Below are 24,868 nucleotides of genomic sequence, written 5' to 3'. Positions count from 1 at the left end.
TAGTTATTGTTGTTTTAAATCAGTTTCATAACTAGACAACAGTTCCTCTGAAAAAGATCTGGGAATTTTAGTGGACTACAAGTTCACTATTATTCAAAAGGGTCATACAGCAGGTAAAAATATTAATACAGCTTAGGTGAACATAGTGTACCAGAATAAGGTAATGATAATCTAACTGGATGAAAGCTCTTCCTCCTCAGCATTTTCTGACTCTCTAAAACTAAAATCCCAATTTTTAAACTGAAGTCTTTCCCAACCACTCTTAACTTTAGTGTTTTCCCTTTCTTAACTATTTCCCATTTATGCCATATAAAGCTTGCTTTTTATATGTTTGTTTACACATTGTAACATAATAGAAAGGTTAATAAAAGTTTATTGATTGATTGTATTCTCCCCTGACCAAATCACATCTGGAGCATTACTCAGGATCTTGGAATTACATCTTAAAGTGATCATTGATAAGCTTGTCAATTATGTCTAGAAGAAAGTAACCAGAATGGTGAAGGGCCTTGAGTTAACATCCTATGAGAATCAGATGAAGACACTGACAGTGTTTTAGCCTGAAGAAAATACTTGAGAATTGAGATATTCAATGGGAATGATCTAAGGCTGGAGACTGCTACAGAATACCTGGAGAGGGAGAAGCATTCTTAGCACACTCCCCATATCCATTTCAAATTTTCTTTGCTTTCCTCAAATCTTCAAGTATTTCAAGGGTTGTTTCAGTATTTGAAAGGTATATGGGAGAAGAAATAGTAAGATCTACTGCCATGAAGAATAAGCTACTTCTTTCTCTAAAAGGTAAGGAGGTTATCATTAAAGCTTGAATGATTCAGGGGGCTAAAGCCTGGTCACCAAAAGGCACCAAAAGTTCCCTTGAGGTTGGTACCCTTCAGATATGTCCTCTGAGGGCTCTCAGCTTACCACACTCTGCCCTTCTAACTAAATTCTTTTTACATAAAGACAAGGAAGTGGGGAACCTAAAGACAAGAGCTACATTTTTGTTGAATATCCTTTCCACACTGTGGCTTAAGTAAACCTCATTTTGCCATCTCCTAAATATTCCACAAATGTTTCATTTCATTCCAGTTCCATGTCCAAGTTCTATGTCAGAAATGGGCTGTTGTACAGTCTCATGGAAAAAGGATTAGACTTATTCTGCTTGCACCCAGAGGGTGCTGCCAGAAGGCAGCAGTAGGAACACTGGGAAGGAATTCACAGAGGCACATTTAGGTTTGATTTAAGAACAAATTTCTCAATGGAGCTATCCAAGAGTAGAATAGCTTGCTTCAGGGACCGATGGGTTCTCCTGTCACTGGAAAACTTCAAGCTAAGGCTGGAGGTCCACTTGTTAGATAAGTTGTAGAAAGGGATTCTTGCTCAGGCATAGGTTGAATTAAGTATCTTCTTCCAACTCTGAGATTCTGTGATAAAAGACAAAGGGGAGGGAGGGAGAAATATGTACACAAAGTCACAAGCACAGTATTAATTTTGATTAATTGTTTTGGAGTGATTATTTTGGGAAGTTAGTTTAGAAAGAGGTGTTCATTGCACCTAAATAAAATTTATTAATAATTTTTTAATAAGTCAAATAGGAAGAAACTTGGAAACTTGGATTGCTTGGCCTGAAAAAAGCCCAGGGAAGGACTAATTCACTATTTCTCTGTACAAAGATTCTTTCCAGTCTCACTCCAGATGAATTAACTTTTAACAGGAAAGAATTAAGTTAAATATATATATATATATATATGTAATTAAGTTAATCATAAATCATATGTGTCATCATAAAGAATTTCCCAATACTAAATTCTGACTATTATGGCCACTCTGGATGAAATAACCTTTAAGAGGGAGGAATTAGGGGCAGCTAGGTGGTGCAGTGGATAGAGCATTAGCCCTAAAATCAGGAGGACCTGAGTTCAAATCTGACCTTCCGATATTTAACATTTCCTAGCTGTGTGACTCTGGGCAAGTCACTTAACCCCAATTGCCTCAGAGGAAAAAAAGAGGAAGGAATTAAGTTAGTCATAAAGAAGAAAACGCCAATTAGAAAATTATGGATTTATTGCTCTTCCCTGGACATCTTAAAGAATGGGTGTGAAGAATTGATAAGCCTGCCTGGAGGTAGGATGGAAGACAAGATGATTTTGTCCTTCTGTTTGAGCTGATAGCCAACCAATCAATCAGCATTTATTAAACATCAACTATAAACCATATCCTCTGTTCGCTGCTGGGGTTTACAAAGCAAAAGCAAAGCAATCCCTGTTACCAAGAAACTTTCATTCTAAGGAAAGCCCCTGTAACCAGACCCAACTAGCAGGCAACCAGTGCTCAAAAAGTTTAGTTAAAATCAGTAAGGAAAGGGCAACTGGGGCAACTGGAGAAAATGAGGGTTGTTGGAAATTCTAACTACCTCCCCTCATTTACAAAGTTGTTTTTGATCACTGGTGAGAAAGGATAAGAGTGTGAACAAGTTAGCACAAGTGGGTGACTATCACCACCACTAGATTCTAAGCCATAGTAAGGGTTAGTCAGCTGTGGTCTTCACATAAAAAGAACAGGGCACTCATTCATATGTAAGGTTTTATTTGCTCACTCGGGGAGCCTTTCATAAGTGCCTTGTGGACACAGCTGGTAAAAGACTGTGGGTTAGGGAGGAAACAAAGGACATAGCTCCCTCCGGGAGCTTATGGCCTTATTGAGACCATCCATCCTTCATGACAGGAAAGAACATTCAAACTGTGTTATCCTCCCAACATTATTTGTACCTAAGGACAGCTCAGACTCACACAGACCCTGTTAGCAAATCCACCTTGGCCTTATTCCCTCCTCTCTTGTTCTACTCTATGGGTTCTAATAATAGCTGGCATTTAAGTAGGCTTACAAAGGACTTTCTCATGCATTACAGCCATTTTTACAAATGAGGGATCTGAAGTTGAGAGAGGTTAAGGCACCTGCCCCCAAATCCCATGTACAGCAAGGGGCAGAACTGAGATCCAAACATAAATCCTTAAACTCCAAGTCTCAAAGTCCTATGCCATAACCAGAGCAATAAATAGCAAAGGGATACAGATAAATGGGCACGTGGGGTTGGGAATGAGGTGATCTTCCTGCAAACAGTAGTTCTCCCTACACTTTATCCCTCAGCCTTCACTTGACCAGAGACAAAGGCATCCCAAACGACCACCCCAGGGTCTTGCCACCTGGGTGCCCCCTCTCTCTAGATATCCACTCCTCCACAATCTCCTTCCTGAAGGACTGCTCCCTTCTCCCACTATGATTTTGGTCAGACTAAGCTCAATATAATAGTTTCCTTCCCTCTCTGCTCCATGTCCACCACCCGCCCCTGCCCCTCAACTGAATTTGTCACAGGCAGAACTAAAGCTAGTAGCCTCTCTGATTGCAAGTTTCTAACAGCTGATCACCAGACTTGGCTGATTTCCTAGCCCATCCCCCACTGCTGCTTACCCACACTACCCATTCTCAGCTTCCCATTATCCCCTTCTCTAATATATCTTCAATCAATCTCTCGTAGTCTATCGAGTGCCTACTGTATATCGAACTCCATGTCTAGGTAATAGAGAAGAATAAAATGTAAAAGAGTCTGCCAACAATATCTTCTGCCCTGGGGGAGATTTATTCTGAAGGTTGAATTAAGGACAAAATAAAATCACGAGGTTTCTATTTTCCATAATCAGGGAGAAAGAGTGGAGGATTTGAGCCGGAATTACTGAGACGCCTCCCTCCATTGCCCATGGCTCAGTTCCATCTCAAACAGTCTCTTTTTTTTCCATTCTAATTCCAAAACCTAGTCCTTGTTGCAGCCAAACTAGATTACATGCTGTTCCCCAATCTCATCCTTCCCTCTCCTGATTCCATATATTTGTACATTTTGTCCTTGGAACAGATGCCTATCCCTGCCATATCTTTGCCTGCAGAAAGCCTTTCCTTCCTTTGAAGGAAAGATTGCCTCTGTATCCATGAAGCCTTTGTCTGTCACCAGTTAAAAGTGGCCCTTGACTCCTGGAACTTTTTCATTCCACTTTTTTTTTTTAACCTTTCCTATGTACTAAATCAATTTCTAACTTCTATTGCACCTGAATATAAGCTCTTTGAGATCAGGAACTAATGTCTTATCTAGATTTATCTCCTCACTCTGCAGCCCAGAATCCTGCACACAGCAAACACTTAATAAATGTTTATTGAATTGAATTTAATTGCCCTCAAGGGGGCTATAATTTTAAGCCTTTCACATAAAAAACTAGGAGAGCATATCAAGATAGTATCCTTCTCTTAAGATTACTTTGTGTTATTTGGATTCACTTGTAAGGCAAATAGAATGAAAGTTTCTGGAGAATAAAGACTGTTTCATTTTTGTTTTTGTATCCCAGTGTAACTCAAGGCTTTTGTTACTTTGTAGGTACTTAATAAATATCAATTGAGCTGGATTGAATTATCCCAAATTATGTGGAGCAAATAAATTCTGTAGTTGAGAGAAGGCAGAGATCAGGGTAGGACAGTTTCATGCTATAGCCCTGATGTGTGACAACTTTAATTTAGGCAAATTATTTACATTTCTTTGGGAAGTTCTCCTCTGTTGAATGTGTGTGCCCATGGTCACTTTATCCCTCACTATGCAAATAAAGTCCAAGTTCTAGTGGGCTCTACCAAGCTGGAAAGGTTTTGAGGACTTGATCCAGTGACAATTTGGGTATTTGTTTTTCAAAGACCAACCTTAGCTAAACTTTAGTAGATTCATCATCTACAACTTACTACACTAGTTACAGATGGGTGCTGATATTTTTGCCCAAAGCAGTTCTCAAAGACCATCTTCTAAGGTAGGAATGGGATTAAAATTCCTGAAGATGGAAGGAATTTACAGATCCTTCAAGACCTGGAGGAAGTACCAACCTCACAGGGTAATTATGTGGCTATGTTGTAAGCAGTACCCACTGGGCTGTAGCTGAACAAATTATAGTTTGTCAATATAATGAAAAATTATTTCACTATAAGAAATTATGACATCTCAGAGAACAACCTAGGAAGAGTTGCATGAACTGATGCAAAGTGAAGTGAACAGAACCAAGAGAACAATTTATACTAGAACAATATTGCAAAGACAATTTGGAAAGACTCAAGAACTCATGTTAACATGATGGTCATCCGTGATTCCAAAAGGATGGAGATGAATAATGCTATCCCCCTCCTGATGGAGAAATAGTCAAATGAAAAAAACGCCTATTTTAGGTGCATGACCAATGTGGAAATAGTTTTGCTTGACTATGCATATTTACTCCAAGGTTTTGTTTCATTTTTTTTCCTTTCTTTTCAAGGAGAAAATTATATATTTGATAATTTCCACCCAAAAAAAAACAAATATTAAGTGAAAGAAATGAAAATATCCTTTGTAAGTGCTAAAACACTTATAGAAACGCTGAACTATTCTTATCATTTCTACTCCAAATGCTACCTACTACCTGTGTATGTATAATCTGGGCCTAGTTTCCTCATTTGTTGGACTAAATAAACACTAAGGTCCCAGCCAACACCACCTCATAATATCTGTAATCCTTTCCTAAAACTTATAATTGACAAGAATCAGACATTCTCTTGGCAGATACAGCATTAGCTTCCTGTTAATTCCCAAGAGGGATTTTTTATATCAGTTGGTTGAGACAAGTCAATTTGGAGTATATACTTCCAAATTCTTTCACCACTATGGAGACCAGTCACAGGAACTACTGACATAAGGAGTCATAGAGTAATTATGATCTCTACAGAAATATGATGTCATCCTTCACTCGGGCAGAGCTTGTATTGACATCCATAATAGGTGAAAACATCTGTAGACTGAAGGGGTCATCAATAGTCTAAGGTAGTATTAAGGAGATTTTAGTGTAAGATGGTGAAATGTTGAAATATTCAATGAGATGCCAGAAGCTGAAAAGAGCAAGAATTATAATGTTGATCCTACCTGGGTCTTTCCTCTTTCCAAGTCTCTTAATCATTAATTTTCTTTGCTTCCTCAGTTTATGCTATATTTAATTATAAAAATGTAAGCTCCTTGAGGACCAGAACTGATTCAATATTTTTTTTCTTTTTTCATATCCCAGATAGACTCTAACTTCTTGGAGACAGATGGGTTGTACAGGGCTAGTTTGGAAGCTCAGGTCTCTTTCTGGGACTCCAGGCACAGAAAAGATGGTGTGGAATACCCACTCTGGAAAAGCTTTATTATTACTTCTACCATGCTGAGGGACTCTCTCCCTCACTTGGCAGCTAAGAAGTAGAGGGCAAAAGGTAAGGGTAAAAATCCCTGATTGATCATAGAGTGGGGCTACATACCTGGAGCTACAATTTCAAACCCAATGTTAAAAATATTTATTGAAGCATTATATACCGGGTTCTAGAGAACTGGATGGTACCATGGATAGCATATCCAAACTAGAATCAGGAAGATCTGAGTTCAAATCTGACCTCAGACAAGATAGACTTACTAGCTATGTGACCCTGAGTAAGTCACTTCACCTTGTTTGCCTCAATTTTCCTCGTCTGTAAAATGAGCTGGAGAAGGAAATGGCCAACCAATCCAGTATCTCCACCAAAATAAAACCGAAAATAAAATTCAGAGGGAGTTGGACATGACTGAGAAGAACATGAACAGGTTATAGTATGTAACCTGTATAGCAGTATAATTATAATATATAACCTGCAGAACCATTGCTTACTAACCTGAAAAACACTATAGAAATGGGAATTGTTAGAAATGATAATGAACAACAACCAAAAATACTAGATGTTGGGGAATCATAGGATCATAGATTTTTGAATTAGAAAACATCTTAGATGTCATTGAATCTACCTCTCTCATTTTACTGATGAGAAAATTAAGACCTAAAGAGTGACTTACTCAGATTCACACTTATTAAATGGAAGAGCCACGTTTTGGATCCTGGTCTTTTCATCTCAAATCCTGAGACCTTTTCCATAGCTCCATGCTGTATGTTTCACATTCTTGCCTCAGAAGCCCCATTACTTTGCTAGGGAACAATGTATTCAGCCAAAATCAACATTTGTTCCCAAAAACAAAGAGGGATTGGGAAGCAGAGGGTTTTTTAAATAGTGCCTTTAACTTCTGAAAGCCTTTAAAAACTATCCTTTCATTTGGTCCTCATAACACTTCCATGAGGAAATAAGAATAAAACTGACTTCAGTGCTTCACCAGGGCATGGGCATTCTTCCCAAGAGTGATGGCCACAGAGCTTTCCAAGTTATCATCAGCTTAATGACTTTCTATGGCCACAAAATGCTCTGTTTCCTTGGCTGACCCTCTGGAGACCAGCCTCTTCAAATTGAATTCCTGCCTGTCCTCAGGTGCCAGACATCATTGGGATCAAACTTCAGGCCATCTTAGAATTTGCCAGGGCTTATGCTCCCCTGGCATCATCTTCAGGAACCCAAAACCACCTTTAAGCTTGACAACTTTAGAGAAGAAATAAGAACAATGGATACATTATCATTTCTAACAATTCCCATTTCTATAGTGTTTTTCAGGTTAGTAAGCAATGGTTCTGCAGGTTGTATATTATAATTATACTGCTATTCAGGTTACATACTATAATCTGGACTCCATGAACTTTTTAAAAATATTTGGATACCTATATTTTAATACAATTATTTCCTATCTATTTTATTCCCTTTGTTTTGCATGACTACACATGTATAATCTATGTCAAATTGCTTGCCATTTCAATGAGGAGTGAAGGAGGGAATTTGGAACTCAGATTTTAAATTCTATATTGAAAATCGTTTTTACATGTAATTAAGGGGAAATAAAATACTACTGAAAGCATTATTCTGAGTCCACAGGTTTCACCAGATTGCCAAATTCATCCCGACACCAAAGAAAACCAAGAACCTGGGCTTACAACAAGACTGTAAGGGAAGTGTGCAAATATTTGCACACACACTTGTGTGTACGACCCACACTCACATGCACACACATCCTTGCACAGAAATGCTGTGACTTGCCTGCAGGCACATACACAGATATCATTATCTCCATTTGACAGAGAAAGAAATTATTCTCCAGAGAAGCTGATAGATTCATTCTAGGTGTCAGGTGTCAAGTGTCAGGATCTATATGCCAGTTCCTAGGGCCTTGCCTGCCAATTAGCTGGAAGACTAAAAGTGCTTTATATACAATGACGTGTGTTTCTGCCTCTGGCATCTACCACCCCACTCCCCCCTTACCACACACACCTGTCCCTTGGCACCCCAGCTTGCTATGCCAGATCATGAGATTTTCTAGTTGGAAAGGAAACCAACTAGCCACCCACCTTGCTTCTTTTACAAACTAGGAAACTGAGACCCAGAGTCAGATGAAACAACTTGCCTAAGATCCCACACAAGTAGTAATTGGTATGGCAGAGATTAGAATCCAGATCCACATCAGGCTTTTTGTTCCCCTACAATTATATACCTGTCAAGTGCCTACACTGAGCTTCCAAATAATTTGCATAATAACAGTTGTACAAAACTTGCCTAGACATCTGGCTCGCCCTTCCAGCTTGTGTGATTTTTCTATGCCCTTTCTGCAGAATTGTTTCACCATTAGTGCAGGAGCCTAGAGGATTAGGGGGAGGGAGAGATGTGCTTTGGTTTGTCCACGATGTTACAGAGGCCCATCGGTCAGCTATCACTGATCCAGAAGGTCAAGTTGAGAGATTTGGAGATTATCCTATCAGGATTCTGAAACTTCCTGATTCTGATACACCCCACTTCATTTTCCCTCTCCTTCACTCTTTCTCCCTCTTCCCCCCCCCCTCCAGTTCAGTGAGTGACAGAAACAAGACTGAAACATCACTTGAGCTCCATACCAGCCTGGATCTCAGCACCTGTGGTAATGAGCTGTTAACATGACAGAGGACCTTTGAGAGCCAAACCTCTTAGACTGTAAATGCCCCGAGGGTAGGTTTTGTGCCTTATTTTATTTTTGCATACTTAGCACCTATACCAGGGTCTTAAATTTACTAGACACTTTAAACATTTTGGTGAATTAAATTAAGTGATTGAGACCCAGAAGTCAAGATTGGACTTGAGATCCAAGAGTCAAAACCAAGACTCTTGGATTGAGACCAAGAGATTGAGACCCAATTCTCATTAAGAGAATGAGACCTTAAGCTAAGTCTCATTCCTTACCTAGCTGTACTACTCTGGGCTTTTTCCTCCATGCCCTAGGAAGCTCATTATCTTGGGGGAGAGGGGAGGGGGAGACATCTTTATCTTGCAAGATCTCATTAGACTTGGTACTTTTCTCATCACCACTCTCCGTCCTCCAGATTGCGGGGGGAGGGGGGGGGGGTGAGCCATGAACTCCTAAACCTCCATTTAAGGAGGAAGTTAGACACCAACTCTGTTTCTCATCCCACTTTTCAGCCTCCTTTTGTATGTTGTCGTCTTCCTCAATTAGATTAAAAATCTTGAGCCTTCCCCCTTCCCTCTCTCCATGCTCCCACCCCTCAATCTTTTTTTAAAATTTTATTTGCAGCACAAATATTCTAGACACAGAGAAAAAGGACTGGGTAATCAGCCCGAGAGCGTCGGGTAAAAGTGGTCAAAAGAACATCAGTTCTTGAGTGAAGCTAAGACAAAATTCAGACATTTCCTCAGTTCAAATATGACATATACTTCAAATCTTTGCTATGTCACTTGGTAATTGGTTTCCCTCTCTGGACCTCAATTTCTTCATGTATAAAATGGACTAGATGACCTCTAAGGTTCCTTGTAGCTTTAAATATATTCCCCTGTCTTATTTGTGCCTATAAAAGAATAAAGTCTTGTTTGGTGAGGTGAAGGAAAATTACATAGGAGAGGATTCCACAAAGAAACAGAGTCTCCATGGCTGTCTTGTTCTGCCTATCTCTTTGTCTCTGTTTCTTTGTTTGTCATCACTTTATTTGGGAAACCAGTCTCTACTTCCAGAAGACAAATGTACTCAGTAGCTTGGTCCCCCTGCCCACCCCTTCGACATCTCCCTGTGAAAATGCTGTCAGGACAGCACAGAAGCTAAGCCTTTTTGAACAAGGTGAAGACAATCTGGAAAGAACACCAGCCTGGGAATCAGACAACGGAGATCCTGGTCTTCACCTGCCATTCATATGGCAAGCATCTCGTCCTATGTCGTTGGATCTTCCCGATCTCTTATCTGCATAATGGGCCAGTTTGACTGGAAGAATCCTAAGGTTCCCTTCAAACACCAACATTTTAAGAGTCTATGAATTTCTTTCCCAACATCCTCAGGTCAGCCAGGGCCAGAGAGCAGAGCCAAACAGCCAGATATTAGCTCCCTCTAGTAGCCAAGCCTCTCCTCAGGTTCTGGGTTCTAAAAGACTGTTACTAGTGGAGGCTGATGTTCCCAATTTTCAGCCCCTTAACAGGAGGGACCATGGCGGAGTTCAGAGACCTTAGCCAGTGAGAAGCAACCACTTCAGGTCAGCCTCACCACACACAAGGAGTCTGCCTGAGACTCTATCCCTGTACCAAAGGAGCTTTCAGGCTGGTTCCCCCGAACTGAGAGGTTGAAGGATCACAAATCTAGAGTTGATGGGGCTCTTGAAGGACATTTGACAGCATAGGAAATGAGATGTGTGTGTGTGTATATGTATGTATATATATATATGTATATATATATACATATATACATATATATAATCTTACTTTGTGTGTAGATTTGTTTGTATGTCTCCCCTGTTAGAATGTAAGCCCCAGGAACTGTCTTTACCTTTTTTTTTTATCTTCCCTGCATTTAATGCCAGTACCTGGCACATAGGAAGTATTTAATAACTGTTTGTTGATTGAGAGTATAATGGGAAGACATTCTGATCCCATCAGCTCCAGCAGAAGGGATAGCTGGCGAACTGGACAAGAGCTCCTTAATCACCACTGACATCAGTCCACATCCCTGCAGATCCTCAGTAAAAGCTTCAATTTAAGTGCTGTAGTAAAATGTTGTGTCTTCATTCAAAGAACTCTGACTCTGCCACTTACTACCTGCAACCCACCTTGGGCATTTAATCTTTCCTTTTCTATGAAATGGGGTGGGGGGAGGAAAAGGGGATTGGATGCACTCAATAATCACTAAACTCCCTTATAATTCTAAATTAAATTAATAATCCTATGAGTTGTTTATCCATTAGTACAAATGGACAACAATGAGCCATCCACAGTTCCTTTTAATGACCAAAGGGAAAGAATTTGTGAGGCAGCTGGATGGGATTAGGGTCACTCAAGTGTCTAGAATTTGGGAATCATTTTCTGACCAGGGTCAGGCACCAGTAAATAGTCAGGGTCAGGGGTTTAATCTGTGTCTATTGGCAGAATTAGGTCAGTCTTTGAAGAGGGCAGAGGCTCAGCCTGTGTCCAGGCTTAAGGTTTAGTAGATGGCAGAGATTAGAGGTAAATTAGAACATCCATTAGGAATCAGCCCATAGGTAGGTAGGATTAGTGAGTTAGCCAAGAGTTGGGTTAGGAGGTAAATCTCTGCTTGGAATTAGAAATCAATGCATGGAAGAAATGAAGAGTCGCTTGGTGGTCAGTCACTAGCCAGAGTTAGGAGTGATTTGCTGGACAAGTCAGGAATCCAGCAGCAGATAAGGTGAAGAGTAGCCCGGATTACAAGGTCAGCATATGAAGAGTTAGAGTCAATCCCTGGCTGGGGGGGAGAGGGGGGAAGGGGGGGTGCTAGCTCCAGGCTAACAATCAGATAGTGGCTAAAGGGAAGGGGGCAGTTGGTGGCCAGAGAGGTGGAAGTTTCATTAGTACCCTTCTCTAAGTCATTGAGTTATGGAGATTTCATGTAATCTTCAACCCAATAAAAATGGGAGAAGTGGGAGGACACTGTTGGGATCACAGATGTCTTCTAGGGGATCACACCAAGTCTTGCCTCCTCCCTTCTGGAACCATAGGCAGGATGCTGCCCCAGGCTGTAAATCTTGAGACATAACCTCCATGTGACACCCCCAGTTTGAAAAGCTCTGAGAGTCTATATGGACATACAGCCATGCAGACCTAATGCCCGGCAACATCACTGGTTTCTCCTCAGGATAATTATTTATTATTCATATTCATCAGCATCTTCATTAATGATTCATAATGATCCTTAATTATTATCCTTAACAATAAGAGCAGTAAATAGCAGTAGAGTCCTTGAGGTGCCTGAGGCCCCAGGGCCATATCCCTCCCGGGCAGTTAGACCAGCTAATGCCCCCAGGGCAGCCGGAGGAGGGTGGGGAGGACCAGAGACTCTCTGTCCAATGCCCCCAAGAGGTACCACAGCCTGGTCCCTGGGGCCCCAACCCTCTCCCTGGGGTGTGAGGGTGGGGAGGTGGGGCAAGGGGGACCTGGTGGGAGTAAAATATCCCAAGCTTTGAGGGAAAGGAAAATGACCCCGTTGCTCCCCTCAACTCCTCCCATTCTGACCATTCCCCAGTCTCCTCCCCAGGGGAGTGAAGACTGTCTAGGGGAGAGGGCCCAGAGTTGTGCAGGGCCACAGGGGCCTGGGCTGAGCCACATGTCCGCCTAGCTGCCCTACTAACTGCCCGGGTCTGAGCCGTGTCTGTGCAGGGGCTGGGAGGTCAGGGCCCCCAGCTGCCCGGGCAGGGAGAGGCGTCGGGCAGGGCCGTCGTGGGGGAGCTCTGAAGCCCCTGGAGGGAGCTCCTCACACGCCAGGAACTGGGAAACCTGTAGAGAACAAAGAGAAGGGTGGGAGACAGAAAGAGGAATCAGAAGAATATAGAAGATCGGATGTCAGGAAGATTTAAGAGGAACAAAGAAAAATCAAGAATGGGAGAGGAAGATGGGAAAGAGGGAGACTAAGAGACAGGAGGGGAATGGGTGGGGGCGGGAGGAGTGAAAGGAAAGTCAGGAAGACCAAATGCAGGATAAGAAGGCAAAGAGCTGAGAAGCAGAAGGGAGAATCTGGGCCAAGAAGGATAAGGGTGGGAAGGGGAGGAGGTTAGGGGCTAGCAGGAGGATGGATATCCCTGAAGGGGGAGCCACAGGCAGAAGAGTGGGTATCCACAATGATGATTTCAGATGGTCAGGAAGGAGCTACCTGAGATAGATCTGGGGGAAAGGCTGGACATGGAGATCCCTAAGCAGTTTTCTCTCCACCCTCCAGGACTAGAGAGAGTCAGAATGGTATACAGAGGAAAGCTCAGAACCAGCTTTTGGGCAAAAAAGTCACTAAATTGTGTGAGTTCTGCAACCCAGCAAGGCCATCACTAGGCCTATACCCTAAAAGGTTCAAGACAGAAGGAAAGGACTCACGTAAACAAAAAATATTATAGCGGCATTTTTTGTTTTTGCAAGTCACTGGGAACAAAGTAGGTGCCCATCAAATGGGGAATGGCTATAAATAAAATCACGATAATAAGCCTCAGGAGAGGTCTGGGAGGCAGGCCGGTGAGAGGGGAGGAGCTGGGCCGTGGCCGCAGCTGGTCCTGGACCAGGGGGAGCCCGGAGCAGAGATGGAGCCCTGGGGGGACACACACTCCCCTGCTCCTTCCTCTGGCCAAGAGACAAAGCAGAGGGCCCGGAAGTGGCTCCCCCATCCCACCAAAGGCCGGCGGGAGCTGGGAGGGGCCCGGAAGAAGCAGGGGAGGAGAAAGGGGAGCGCTCTGTGGATGGCAACAGGTTCCTTGGAGAGATCTCTGCGGGGGAGGCCAAGAATGGAGACTGTCACATTTGCTGATGTGGCTTCTGGTGTCGGCAAACAGACGCAGACAGCAGATGGGAGGGGAGGAGTGGGTGCCAGCCACAGGGGAGAGGGAGGCAAGGGAGTGGGCGAGGGCTGCCTCGGTCTCCGGGTCAGAGAGAGCCCGGACTGGCCAGGGCGGCCTGGCCTGAGTGAGGGAATCGGCGGCAGCTCGGGGCACCACGGCCTGCAGCCGGGGACTGGGGGAGGGGGGAGAAGGGGGGGAGTGTGTGGGGCTCCCTCGCTCTCCCTCAGCCCCGGGCAGGAACAAAGCCAGGCGGCCCACCGGGCGTCCAGGGCCTCAGGGGGTTTGTGGGGAGCACCCCTCGGATGGGTTAGTCCGGCCTCCTCCGGCGTGGTCAGTCAGAGGGAAAGAAACAAGGGACAGATGCACCCTTGCCAGTGGGGGCGGGACAGGGACAAGCCAGGGCGCAGAGACGATTGCCAGCGCCTTCTCCCCAGCCCTAACCACGGCCCAGGCCCGCTTCTCTTCCGCCACCAACCCTCACACAGTCACAGTGTGATTAAGAGAAGAATCAATCAATCAATCAATGAGCACATGAGCTATCAGAAATCTGAACTGGTCAGTTGAGCTCAGGGACAAAAACACAAGCAAACAAAAACAAAACCGGTCACTCTAAGGCAAGATTGGCTTTCTGAATTCCCAGCAGCTTGGTGTCTCCCCCAGCCTCCTGCAGCCCCCTCCTCCCCCTCTCCACCCTCCCCCTCCCTTCCTTTCTGCGTCCTCCCACGGAGGTCCTGGGCTGCTAAGGGACCGGCCGTTACTCCTGCTGCTAACGGGTTAATGAGCCTGCCCGCCTTGGGCCAACGCACTGAGGAGGCTGCGGGGCACGGGATGGGGGGGGGGCGAGATCCCCAGGCTTAGGATGCAGAACTAGGCGAGGACTCAGAGGCCTCCCCATCCCCTTGCAGGTAAAGCAGCCAACGCCTGACCGGGAGATGGAAGGGGGCTCGGGAGGGAGGCCGCTGCGGGCTGCGCCGAGCCCAACATACCTGAGAGAGCGAGTCGAGGGTGAGAGTGGGGACGGGGCTGACGGGCAACAAGGGGGAGTCGGACGAGAGCGCGGGGGCGGGGGGAGTCACGGTGCTGTAGGCCGGGGGCACCAGCGTCATCTGTCTCTGCAGCAGCTGCAGCACCGCAGCCATGTCCGTGCTGAGGCGGGTCTCCAGCCTGGGGGGAGAGAGGGGATGCGCGCCATGGGACAGACGTGGCCAGTGCAGGGCCGGGGCCCAGAGAGACGGGCACCAGCCCTAGAGGGGGCCGGGGCAGGGCCGGGGCCCAGAGAGACGGGCACCAGCCCCTAGAGGGGGCCGGGGCAGGGCCGGGGCCCAGAGAGACGGGCACCAGCCCCTAGAGGGGGCCGGGGCAGGGCCGGGGCCCAGAGAGACGGGCACCAGCCCTAGAGGGGGCCGGGGCAGAGCCGGGGCCCAGAGAGACGGGCACCAGCCCTAGAGGGGGCCGGCTCCCACCACGGAGGCTGGATGGATGGGGAAGAACGCGGGGAAGGGGAGCGCCCACTCCCACCCTGCTCTCCCTCCCCCGGACCTGCCACCTGCCCCCTCACAGGAAGGGGACACACAGGCTCAAGTCCTACCCACCCACACACACATACACTGCACAGAACATACAGAAATAAAAGCAAGTACAGGGGATGTGGGGCCTCCCGGAGGTCATGGGACAAGGGCTGACGGTACCTGTTGAGCTGTCTCTGGAGCGCATCCAGCCTGCTGTCCACGTCGCCTCGGGGCCGGCGCCCGGGGCTGGCCAGGGGGATGTTGAGGAGCCCCGCAGTAGGCGTCGGGGTCGGACATCTCGGCAGCTCCTGGTACTGGCGACTCCGACTGTCCCCCCAGAAACTGAAGATGTTGGACACCCCTGAGAAGGCACCTGGAGCCGAAGGGACAGGACGAGGGGCCACGAGTAGGGCAGAGGCCCAAGCCTGCCCGGGGAGGACAAGAACCAAGCGAGTGACCCCTCAGGTCCCTCCCCACCCCCACCCGTACCTGACAAGGGATTACAGGTGTCGCTGCCCTTCTCGGCCTCTTCGGCCATGGGCTCCCCCCCCAGCAGGTCCCGGGGAGGCTGGGGGCTGGGGAAGGGCACCAGGCGGAGGGGGCTGGAACCAGGCCCTGGCGTCTCCTCTTCCTCGCTGCTCTCTGGGCTGGAGGGGCCGCTGGAAGGGCTCTCATCCCACGGCCCCCCTGACCGAGCCCGGCTGCCAGCGCCCGCACCTTCTCGGCCCGCGCCCACCACTGAGCCTTCTCCTGACTGCTCCGCATCTGAGACAAATGGAGAACAAGAGAGAAGGATCCGTGCGATGTCCCGGAGCAGAAGTGTCAGGGGCCGAGGGGTAAGTTAAAAAACAAGGGTTTGGAGTCTGGGGAGGCACTCAGGCAAGAGCAGGGCCAAGCTCCCTGGGCCCCCTGCCCTCCCTCACCCAGCCTCTGCCCCCCCTCGCCCCTGCCCATCTACCTACAGCACTTACAGTCTGCTCGTCACACAATCTAGCACTCGACCACACACTGTGTCGCAACCACTCGCTGCTGTTCCCTGTGTGGGAGTCTTGTGTCCCCAAGTGTGAGGAGTGTAAGCTCCCGGAGGGCAGGGCCCATGGCTCCTCCTCTTGTATCCCCCACAGCATAGCCTGCCACAGGGCTGGGCACACAGCAGGCGCTCAATAACTAAGACTCATTAACTGCATTTGACCCTCCAGAACCTAAACCCACCCTTCCATCCGCTGCTGCCGTGTGTCCTGGGACTGGCTGCTCCACCCGCCTCTGCCTGGCTGCCCCTGTCCTGTCCTGGCTCAGTCCGTCAATAAGCACCTGCTATGCATCCAGCCCTGGGGAGGATACAGAAGGAGGACAAGACAGGGCCCTGCCCTCAGGGAGCTCACAGTCCAGCTGGGAAGACAGGACTCACACGTAAAAACCACAGTGAACACTCAGCGACTAATTAAATGGTAATTGTGTAACACAGACTATAAGAGCTGTAGGATTCAGAGATCAGGAGCGACCAGTGTGGGCCAGAAGAGATCAGGAGCGACCAGTGTGGGCCAGAAGAGATCAGGAGCGACCAGTGTGGGCCAGAAGAGATCAGGAGCGACCAGTGTGGGCCAGAAGAGATCAGGAGCGACCAGTGTGGGCCAGAAGAGATCAGGAGCGATCATTGTGGGCCAGAAGAGATCAAGAGGGAGCAGTGTGGGCCAGAAGAGATCAGAAGCGACCAATGTGGGCCAGAAGAGATCAGGAGCAGTCAGTGTGGGCTAGAATAGCTAGGGAGTACTTCCTGGAACATAGAAAGACCCGAGAGGACATAGACTCTGGATGGGCCGAGGGGGCTGTTCCAGGCAAGAAGTACATGAACAAAGTGAGAGGACAGAATGCTGTGGTGTGTGTATAAGCCAGCCCGGCTAGTCCTCATCAAGGCATTTTCCTGATCTCCCACAGCCCTATGCACTCACCTGTAACACAGACACCCCTGCTTCCTTCCAATCCCTGCCAGCCCTCCACCCCCACACCCATCACTCACCCTTGTCCGTTCGGCGGCGGAAGGACAACTTGCGTCTGCGCAGCCGGTTGAAGCCACCATCTAACTCGGTGCTGCCCGGGGAACCAGGGATCATATTGGTCTGGAATGAAGAGCCAGGTCAGGCCCTTCTCTCCTGCCCCTCCTACCCTCATCCCCAGAAACTGCTCTTGCTAGAGGGAGATGGAGATAGGATGGGGATAGCAGAGACCAGAGGTCATGCTCAAATCACACACACACTCAAGTCTCTCCAGAACCAGTGAGGGATCAAGCCTGCAGAGCTGAGAAGGAAGGGGGACCCTGGGATGTTGGAAGGACCCTGAGAGGGCACTGGGAGGACACTGGAAGGAGGAGGTCTTCTAAGGCTGAGCGATCCTCGTGGAAGAAGGACTTGTAGTTTTTGAGTTAGACATAGGTAAGTGATGCAGTAGGAAAAAGTTCTGACTTAAAAGTTCAAATTCTGCCTTGAGACACCACTGTCTACCCACCCTAAGCAAGCTAGTTAACCTCTCTCAGCCTCAGTTTCCTTCTCTATCAAATGGGTTAACAATTACACTTACCTCACAGAGTTGTGAGAATAAGCTGAGATAACACTTTAACCTTAAAATGCCATCTAAATACTAGTTTCTTGTTATTATTAGAAGTGTCCTCTCTAAACCAATCATCTGGACATTAAGGCCAGAATCTTAGTCACAGTAACTAACACTTTAGAGCAGGGGGCCTCAAACTTTTTAAATAGGGGGCCAGTTCACTTCCCTCAGATTGTTGGAGGGCCGGACTATAGTAAAAACAAAAACTTTGTTTTGTGGGCCTTTAAATAAAGAAACTTCATAGTCCTGGGTGAGGGGGATAAACGTCCTCAGCTGCCGCATCTGGCCCACGGGCGTAGTTTGAGGACCCTGCTTTAGAGGTTCTAAAGTCCATATAACTCTTCACCTAAGCCTTTCACATCCATTTTTCATTTGATCCTAAATAATAATGCTGAGAGGTAGGTGAAGGGATACATTTAAGAGGTGAGCACAAGAGTGATTATTATTCTATTTGAGAGTTAAGGCAGCAAAGACCCATAGAAATCTAGAGTATGGCTCAGTGTTGACCGAGGACTCAGCTGTAGGAAGGGCTGGACAACCAACTAGAAACCAGAAAACCCAGTGGGAATTCCCGCTCCTCTCCTTATTAGCTGTGTTAGCTTGGGAAATTCACCTCCAGACTTCAGATTTCTCAGCTGTAAAGTGGGGCCCCGGCTGCTCCGAGAAATGGAATTGCTGGGGAAACTCTAAGGAACTAATTCCTTATTATTCTGCTGTGTCTCGGGGATGGAGGTCAAGGCCTGGAGGAAGTCATGGAGCAGGGTCAGAGTCAGCTCAGGCTGTGGCTCTGGGGCCAGGGCACTCACGTCACGCAGGTTGAAGGTGATCTCCAGGCTGGACCAGAAGTGATCGGAGAACTCGGGGTACATGTCCAGTACCTCCAGAAGGTCATCGCGCTGGATCTTGTGCAGGTCACAGTAAGTGAGAGCTCGGACATCCCCATTGGACTTGCCGGGCCGTGCGTACAGATTCAGAGGCTCGCCAAAGATGTCGTTCTTCCCTAGGAAAAGAAGGGGAAACAGTGTCAGCTCAGAATTAGCGGGCCTGCCCCAGGCACTGCACAGACCACCAGGGGGCAGCAAACATGCTCCTTCCACGGCAGATCCTGGCCAGCACCTGCCATCCCGCTAGCAGCAAGTCCAAAACCCTACCCATGGTACATGGGTACCTGTGCTCATGCTGTTGGCCTTTCCCTAGGACAGCAAAGTACCTCCTGCCTCAGCATACAAAGGATCTAACGTATGTAATGGGAAGAATATTGAACTTGGGGTCTGGGTCCAAGGGTCAGCCAGCCAAGACTCGGTTTCCTCGGCTATAAAACAGTTAGCATTTGTATAGCATCATCGAATTTTCAAGGTGTTGGATATCATCTCCTTTGCCTCTTACAACCACACTGTGATATGGATGTTATCCCCACTTTACAGATGAGGAAACGGGGCATAGAGAGATTAAGTGACTTGTCCAGGGTCACACAGCTTGAAGTACCTGAGGCAGGATTAGAACTGAGCTCTTCCTGACGCCACGTCGTGAACTCTAGAGGAAGTACTGTGCCTCAGAGGTGCCTTATAATCTCTACTATGCCTTGCTCATAGGCTTGTTATGAGAATTAAATTAGATTAATATAAGTAAAAATGCCTGTCAAATGTAATTATCATCATGTTTTCTTTATCTTTTAAGTGGAATTCAGGTAAAAACAGTCCTCAACAAAGTCAATATTCTATTCTATTTTCTTTATATTCAATGTTCTATTGCATGGATGGCTAAATCAATTGCTTTCTGTAGTTAAATATGAATATTAGGATGTGAGCTCATCTTCCGTGGGCTCACTGAAAACATCCTTAACATGATTCCAATTGCAAGGGGGCTAACAGGGGTAATTTCTATCTCATCTTGCTTTTACATTAGTTTGTTCTCCTTGGCCAGGTTTCCATATTTTAAAAGCTTTTCATTGCATGTAATGTGAAGATTACAAATATTTTGGATGACAACATCTCTTAAAATGTTGTTCTTGGGTTTTTATGAGCCACTGTTGCATCCTAGTATTTGTGGGCCGTTGCCCACAGTTCAGTCTGTAATAGTTCAGTTTATAATAATGGTAGTTTATTGGCTGAGTTCTCCATTTTGAGGTCTTCATTGCTGTCTGTTCACAAAAGAGTCAGTTCTAATGGAAAATTCTAGCCTAGAAGTTATGTATTGGGAGAGATTCGGTAAGTATTAAACTTTTAGGGATTGCAAGCACTGCCATTTCCTTGTGTAATTTATACTAATTCTTAAGTCTACTGCTAATAATAATAGCAATAGCTATTGACTTTAAGGTTTGTGAAATGGTTTATATGTGATCTCATTTGGCTCTTACAACAATCCTGGGAGGGTATGAACTATTATTATATCTATTTTACAGGTGAAGAAACTGAGTAAGATTAAATAATTTGCCCAGGGTAACACAGTTTGAGGGAAGGGGAAGGAGAGAGGGAAGGAACTGGAAAGTGCAGAGGATAGGAGTCAAGGCCTGGAGCAATCATCTTCTGGGTTCAAATCTGGCCTCAGAATCTTACTAGCTATGTGACCCTGAGGCAAGTCACTTAACTGTGTTTGCCTCAGTTTCCTCATCTATAAAACAAGCAAGAAAAGGAAATAGCAAACCACTCCAGTATCTTTGCCAAGAAAATCCTAAATGGATTTACAGAGTTGGATATGACTACAATGACTGAACAAAAACATACAGCTTGTAGGCTATCTGAGGCTGGACTTAAATTTTATTGGCTTCAGACTCAAAAATTCTCCAATAACTGCACCACCCAGCTGCCTACATTTCCTAATGATAGCCCTTTTATAGTAACTAGTGGCATAAACTTGGTCCTGAATTGCCACAACAAAGTTCTCTATTTCTACAAACAAATCCACATAACTCAGCCATTTATTTGGTATTTTTTTGCCAAAATATTGTTGGATTGGTTCATGTGGATGTTACTTAGCAAGGTCCTTTTGATTCGGCTCTCAGATCTTAGTCATTTCTTAGTCATTTCATGAGTTCCATGTGAAGGTAAGTCACTTGTCATTATATTTGATAAATCCAGTGGCAGAGTACCTGTCATCAAACTTTATTATTGCTCAAAAAAAAGTCTACTTATTCTAGAAATTTGTAGACTTCTGGACTGTTTATTATGTATTCTAATAATTATCTCATTCTCATCTTTTTATATCATAATTTTGCTTAGGATTCTACAACTAGTAAGGGGTCTTACTGAGACTAGATTTGAACTCAGGGAGACGAGTTTTCCTGACTTCAGGGCTAGCTGCCCTAATTGTTACATTAAATTATACACGCACACATATAATACGTATGTACTTATGTGTATAATTGTTGCTATTATTGCCTGTGCTACAAGTTGTCCCTCTAGTCATCTGAATGCTGAATGAGCTATTCATAAATCACACACAGGCCCCAGCTGCCAAGTCCAAGCAAGGAATGATCACTCATAGTTCTCCACGTAGAAAAGCCATGTCCTCTACATTCCAACTGAACCAACCAGAAAGAGGCCATCATCTTGACTGAACCAACCAGAATGATACTTCCCACATCACAACAATCTGCCTTTTGTGGACCTTTTTCCACACTTTTCCGCCTTTGTCAGGACCAGCCTGAGAGTGGAATTGCCAAGGGCAAATTATATTGTGTGAAATCAAGTTTATTGAAACAAAGATGCATACAAAAGTCAGAGCTAGAAGGGGCCTTAAAATTATTCTAACCTATTCCCTTCATTTTACATAGAGCCCAAACTGGTAAGCACAGAATAAGTAAAGAAGCACTAGTCCTAGAATCAGATAATTTCAATTCATGTCACCTTCAAACAAATCACTTGAGAACCAGTTTTCTCATGCATAAAATAGAGATGATGTAACTTTTTACCTCATGGGATTATGAGAAAAAGTTTTGTAGTAAATTACAATCATAACCTAGTGTCTGATAAACCTAAAGACTCTAACTTCTGGAATAAGAACTCACTGCTAGTATGGCAGAAACAAAGCGTAGACCAACATCTTACACCACATACCAAGATAAAGTTAAAATGGGTCACATAGCAGAGTGGATTAAAAACCAGAATCCTAAATATATCGTTTACAAGAAGAAAGTGTTTTGTAAACCTTAAAGTGTAGGAATTTGCATGGTATAGTGGATAGAATGTTAAACTTGAAGTCAAGAAAATCCAAGTTCAACTAATTGGGTGACACTGAGAAATTACCCAGAGAGAAATAACTCTTCTTGGTCTCAGTTTCCTCATCTGTATTAGGAGAGAGGTTGGATTACTACCTCTGAAGTACCTTCCATCTATAAATCTATGATCCTAGGGAAAAGTAAGTTGTGATTACAATTGCCCAACATCACATATCTTTAGGTTCCAGCTCTGACATCTTACTATCTGAGACTTAAATTCAGGTCTTGATGGTTGGAGGAAAGATGTATAAGTTTCACATCTTTTTTCAATGCTTGGTTTCAGTTTTGATTCTTGATGGCTGCAGCCCAGTTCCCAAGAGAGTGCAAAGCCCCAGACAATTTGCATCCTCAAGATGTTTCTAACCTCCACTCACCATCCAATAGGTCACATATTGACCATTCTCACATAGAATTAAAGGGAGTAAGTGGAACCAGAGTCCATGCACAGACACCAATCCCAGGATGCTCTGGCAGGGATACAGTCCCCTCAAGCTTGAGGGGAATCAATCTTCATGATGCACCAGAGCCCCAAGAATCTACCCTCCCATTCCAGCTCCAAATCTACTTCCTTGCTTCCCAAATCCATTCCTTGCCCTGAATCTTGGTACTGACGATGAGATCCCTTACCTCCTCCACCCTTCCCATACCTTCTCCCATGAAGCCCTCCCTCAGGTCCATACCCAGGATAGCCACAACAACGTCACCACGTAAGATCTCAATGGAGCCTCGAGAAATGAAGTAGAGAGCTGTCAGCAGGTCCCCCGCATGGACGAGGGTGTCCCCGGGAGGTGCATGAGTGGTCTTGAATTTCATGGCCAGTGCCCGCAGGCAGCCCTTGGTGGCCCCTCGGAAAGGCTTGCAGTGTTGTAGCAAGGAACGATTCAGGTGCAAGCAGATATCAGCCTGGAGACACTCAGGAAATCCCTTCAGCACCTGAGACCAGGAAGGAGGAAGGAAGGAGACAGCACCACACAGGTATGTCAGCCAGGGCACTGCCCTGCAGATGCTCTTTCCCTACCCTCCAGACTGGCCTTCTTCCCTCACAATTCTTGCTCAGCCTCCCATCTTCAGACTCCCCACCTCCTATCTTTCTAATCCTACATTCCTTTCACAAAATCACAGGCCATCCACGTTGGAATCAGGCTATCTACTTCAGCCTGTACCTGAATAGGAATTTCCCCTGTACATTTCTGAAAAGTGGTTCTCACGTCACTACTTGAAGGCCTTCAGGAACTGGGAACCTATTTCCTCCTGCAGCAGCCTGTTACATGTTTACTGAATCACAGAGCCACCCTGGAAGGAATTTCAGAGGCTTTTGGATTACTCTCATTGTTCAATGTTTTTTCCACACTGAGTCAAAACCTGCCTCTGCAACTTTTTCTCACTACTCTTAATTCATTCCTCTGGAGCCAAGCAGAACACATCTCCCAAGTGCCTTCTTTTCAAATATTTTGGGACAGCTATGATGTCCCATTCAAATTCCACTGCCATATTTATAGCTACTTTCCTCTCAATCTTATCTGTGTTAATTCCTTATAAGTCAAATACATATACTTTATATATGTATTTTATATTTATATATGATTCTTGATGCAAAGATTTTTCCCCCCAATCAACACCTTCTCTTCTTATCCTAAGTTCTCCAATCCATGTTAATAGAAATGATCTCTTTTATCTTTGGTGACCCCCTCTAACCCTTGTTCAGTTGAGAATATTTCTCCCAGTCACAAGCGTGAAAGGACCTCATCTTGTTCCCTTCTAACTTTTTAATGGTGTGACCTTTTATATTTAGGCCACATATCTATCCCAAGCTGATTGTAGTTTATGGTGTAATGTGATGGTCTGCATGTTCCTTTCCTTTCTTGTCACTCTCCTAACCCTACCCCACCCTCCCTGGCTTAGCCAATCTCCGCAGCAGAAGCCGAGCACGGCATGCTAGGCAGAAAGACCAGCATCCCAGAGCCATCCTAGCTGCTCCTGCCCCAGCCAGGGGTTCAGCCTGGAAAAGTGTCACAAATGTAGATGCCCTCTCAGGACACCGGCAAAAATAACCGAAGAAAAATCTAATGCGAAGGATGTCCTACCACTGACCCCCCTGCCAAGACTCTGACTACTAGCTCCCCCGAGCTTAAGTCAGTTATCTCCCAGACTTCCCACCAGTGAAGAAAAGACTCCTTTGGAAAAGGCAAGGCCTAAATATGGGAGAGTGCCATAGCCAAGAACCCAAGGAACCTGGAATCCCCAGCAAGTTAACCGAGCCAAAAACAGGGCAAACACAAGGCTGAAAATTTCATGGACTTCTGAGGGACACTCCTGGGGTCAGAAATGGGGGCTGAGACAAAAAGAAAAAGGCCAAGGTCTCTGGGGCCATAGAGCTGGGAAAGGAGCACGCAAAGGTCAGAGATCAAAGATAAGAGGAAAAACCAGGATCACCTTAGGATGAGCAACTGGAGGCTATGGGCAAAGGGAGGGGTCGCACTTCTGCCCTAACACTGGCATGAAGAGCTGAGAAGAGAATATAAGGACCTCTGGCTGAGCTGTGCTCTTCAGTTGACAGGGGCCACCCCCCCCCATGGGCCCTGTCCAAGGCTGAGGGTTGGAAAAGGCTTCTAAGGCCTTCTGGATGACAAGACAGAGAGGTGAGAACTTCTGCTTCTACTAGCTACATCACTAAGAGTCTCTGTCTGTGTCTGCTTCTGAAACCAAACAGGCCCCCAGGGGATTTAAGCTATTTGGAGGGAAGGAATACTTTAGCT

The 24,868-nt window shown here is 45.7% G+C and overlaps 1 protein-coding gene across 3 annotated transcripts in view; it reads right to left on the bottom strand.

Annotated features, from left to right (window-relative positions):
• Positions 1 to 12,092: 12,092 nt before the first annotated feature.
• Positions 12,093 to 24,868, bottom strand: part of KCNH2 (potassium voltage-gated channel subfamily H member 2) — a 52,263-nt gene continuing 39,487 nt past the window's right edge. For all 3 annotated transcript variants that reach the window (XM_052000276.1, XM_052000277.1, XM_052000278.1), the window contains 7 exons: positions 22,793 to 23,045; positions 18,703 to 18,896; positions 17,310 to 17,409; positions 15,782 to 16,057; positions 15,473 to 15,665; positions 14,771 to 14,948; positions 12,093 to 12,741 (listed from right to left, as the gene is read on the bottom strand). In XM_052000276.1, coding sequence (XP_051856236.1) covers positions 12,592 to 12,741; positions 14,771 to 14,948; positions 15,473 to 15,665; positions 15,782 to 16,057; positions 17,310 to 17,409; positions 18,703 to 18,896; positions 22,793 to 23,045 — 1,344 coding nt within the window. In that variant the 3' untranslated portion in view covers positions 12,093 to 12,591. The remainder of the gene's footprint in view (positions 12,742 to 14,770; positions 14,949 to 15,472; positions 15,666 to 15,781; positions 16,058 to 17,309; positions 17,410 to 18,702; positions 18,897 to 22,792; positions 23,046 to 24,868) is intronic.

The sequence above is a fragment of the Antechinus flavipes genome, chromosome 5, assembly GCF_016432865.1.
Source record: "Antechinus flavipes isolate AdamAnt ecotype Samford, QLD, Australia chromosome 5, AdamAnt_v2, whole genome shotgun sequence".
NCBI classification, from domain to species: Eukaryota; Metazoa; Chordata; class Mammalia; order Dasyuromorphia; family Dasyuridae; genus Antechinus; species Antechinus flavipes.
The sequence above is the reverse complement of the archived record's forward strand: the minus strand, read 5'-3'. Positions and strand labels throughout refer to the sequence as shown.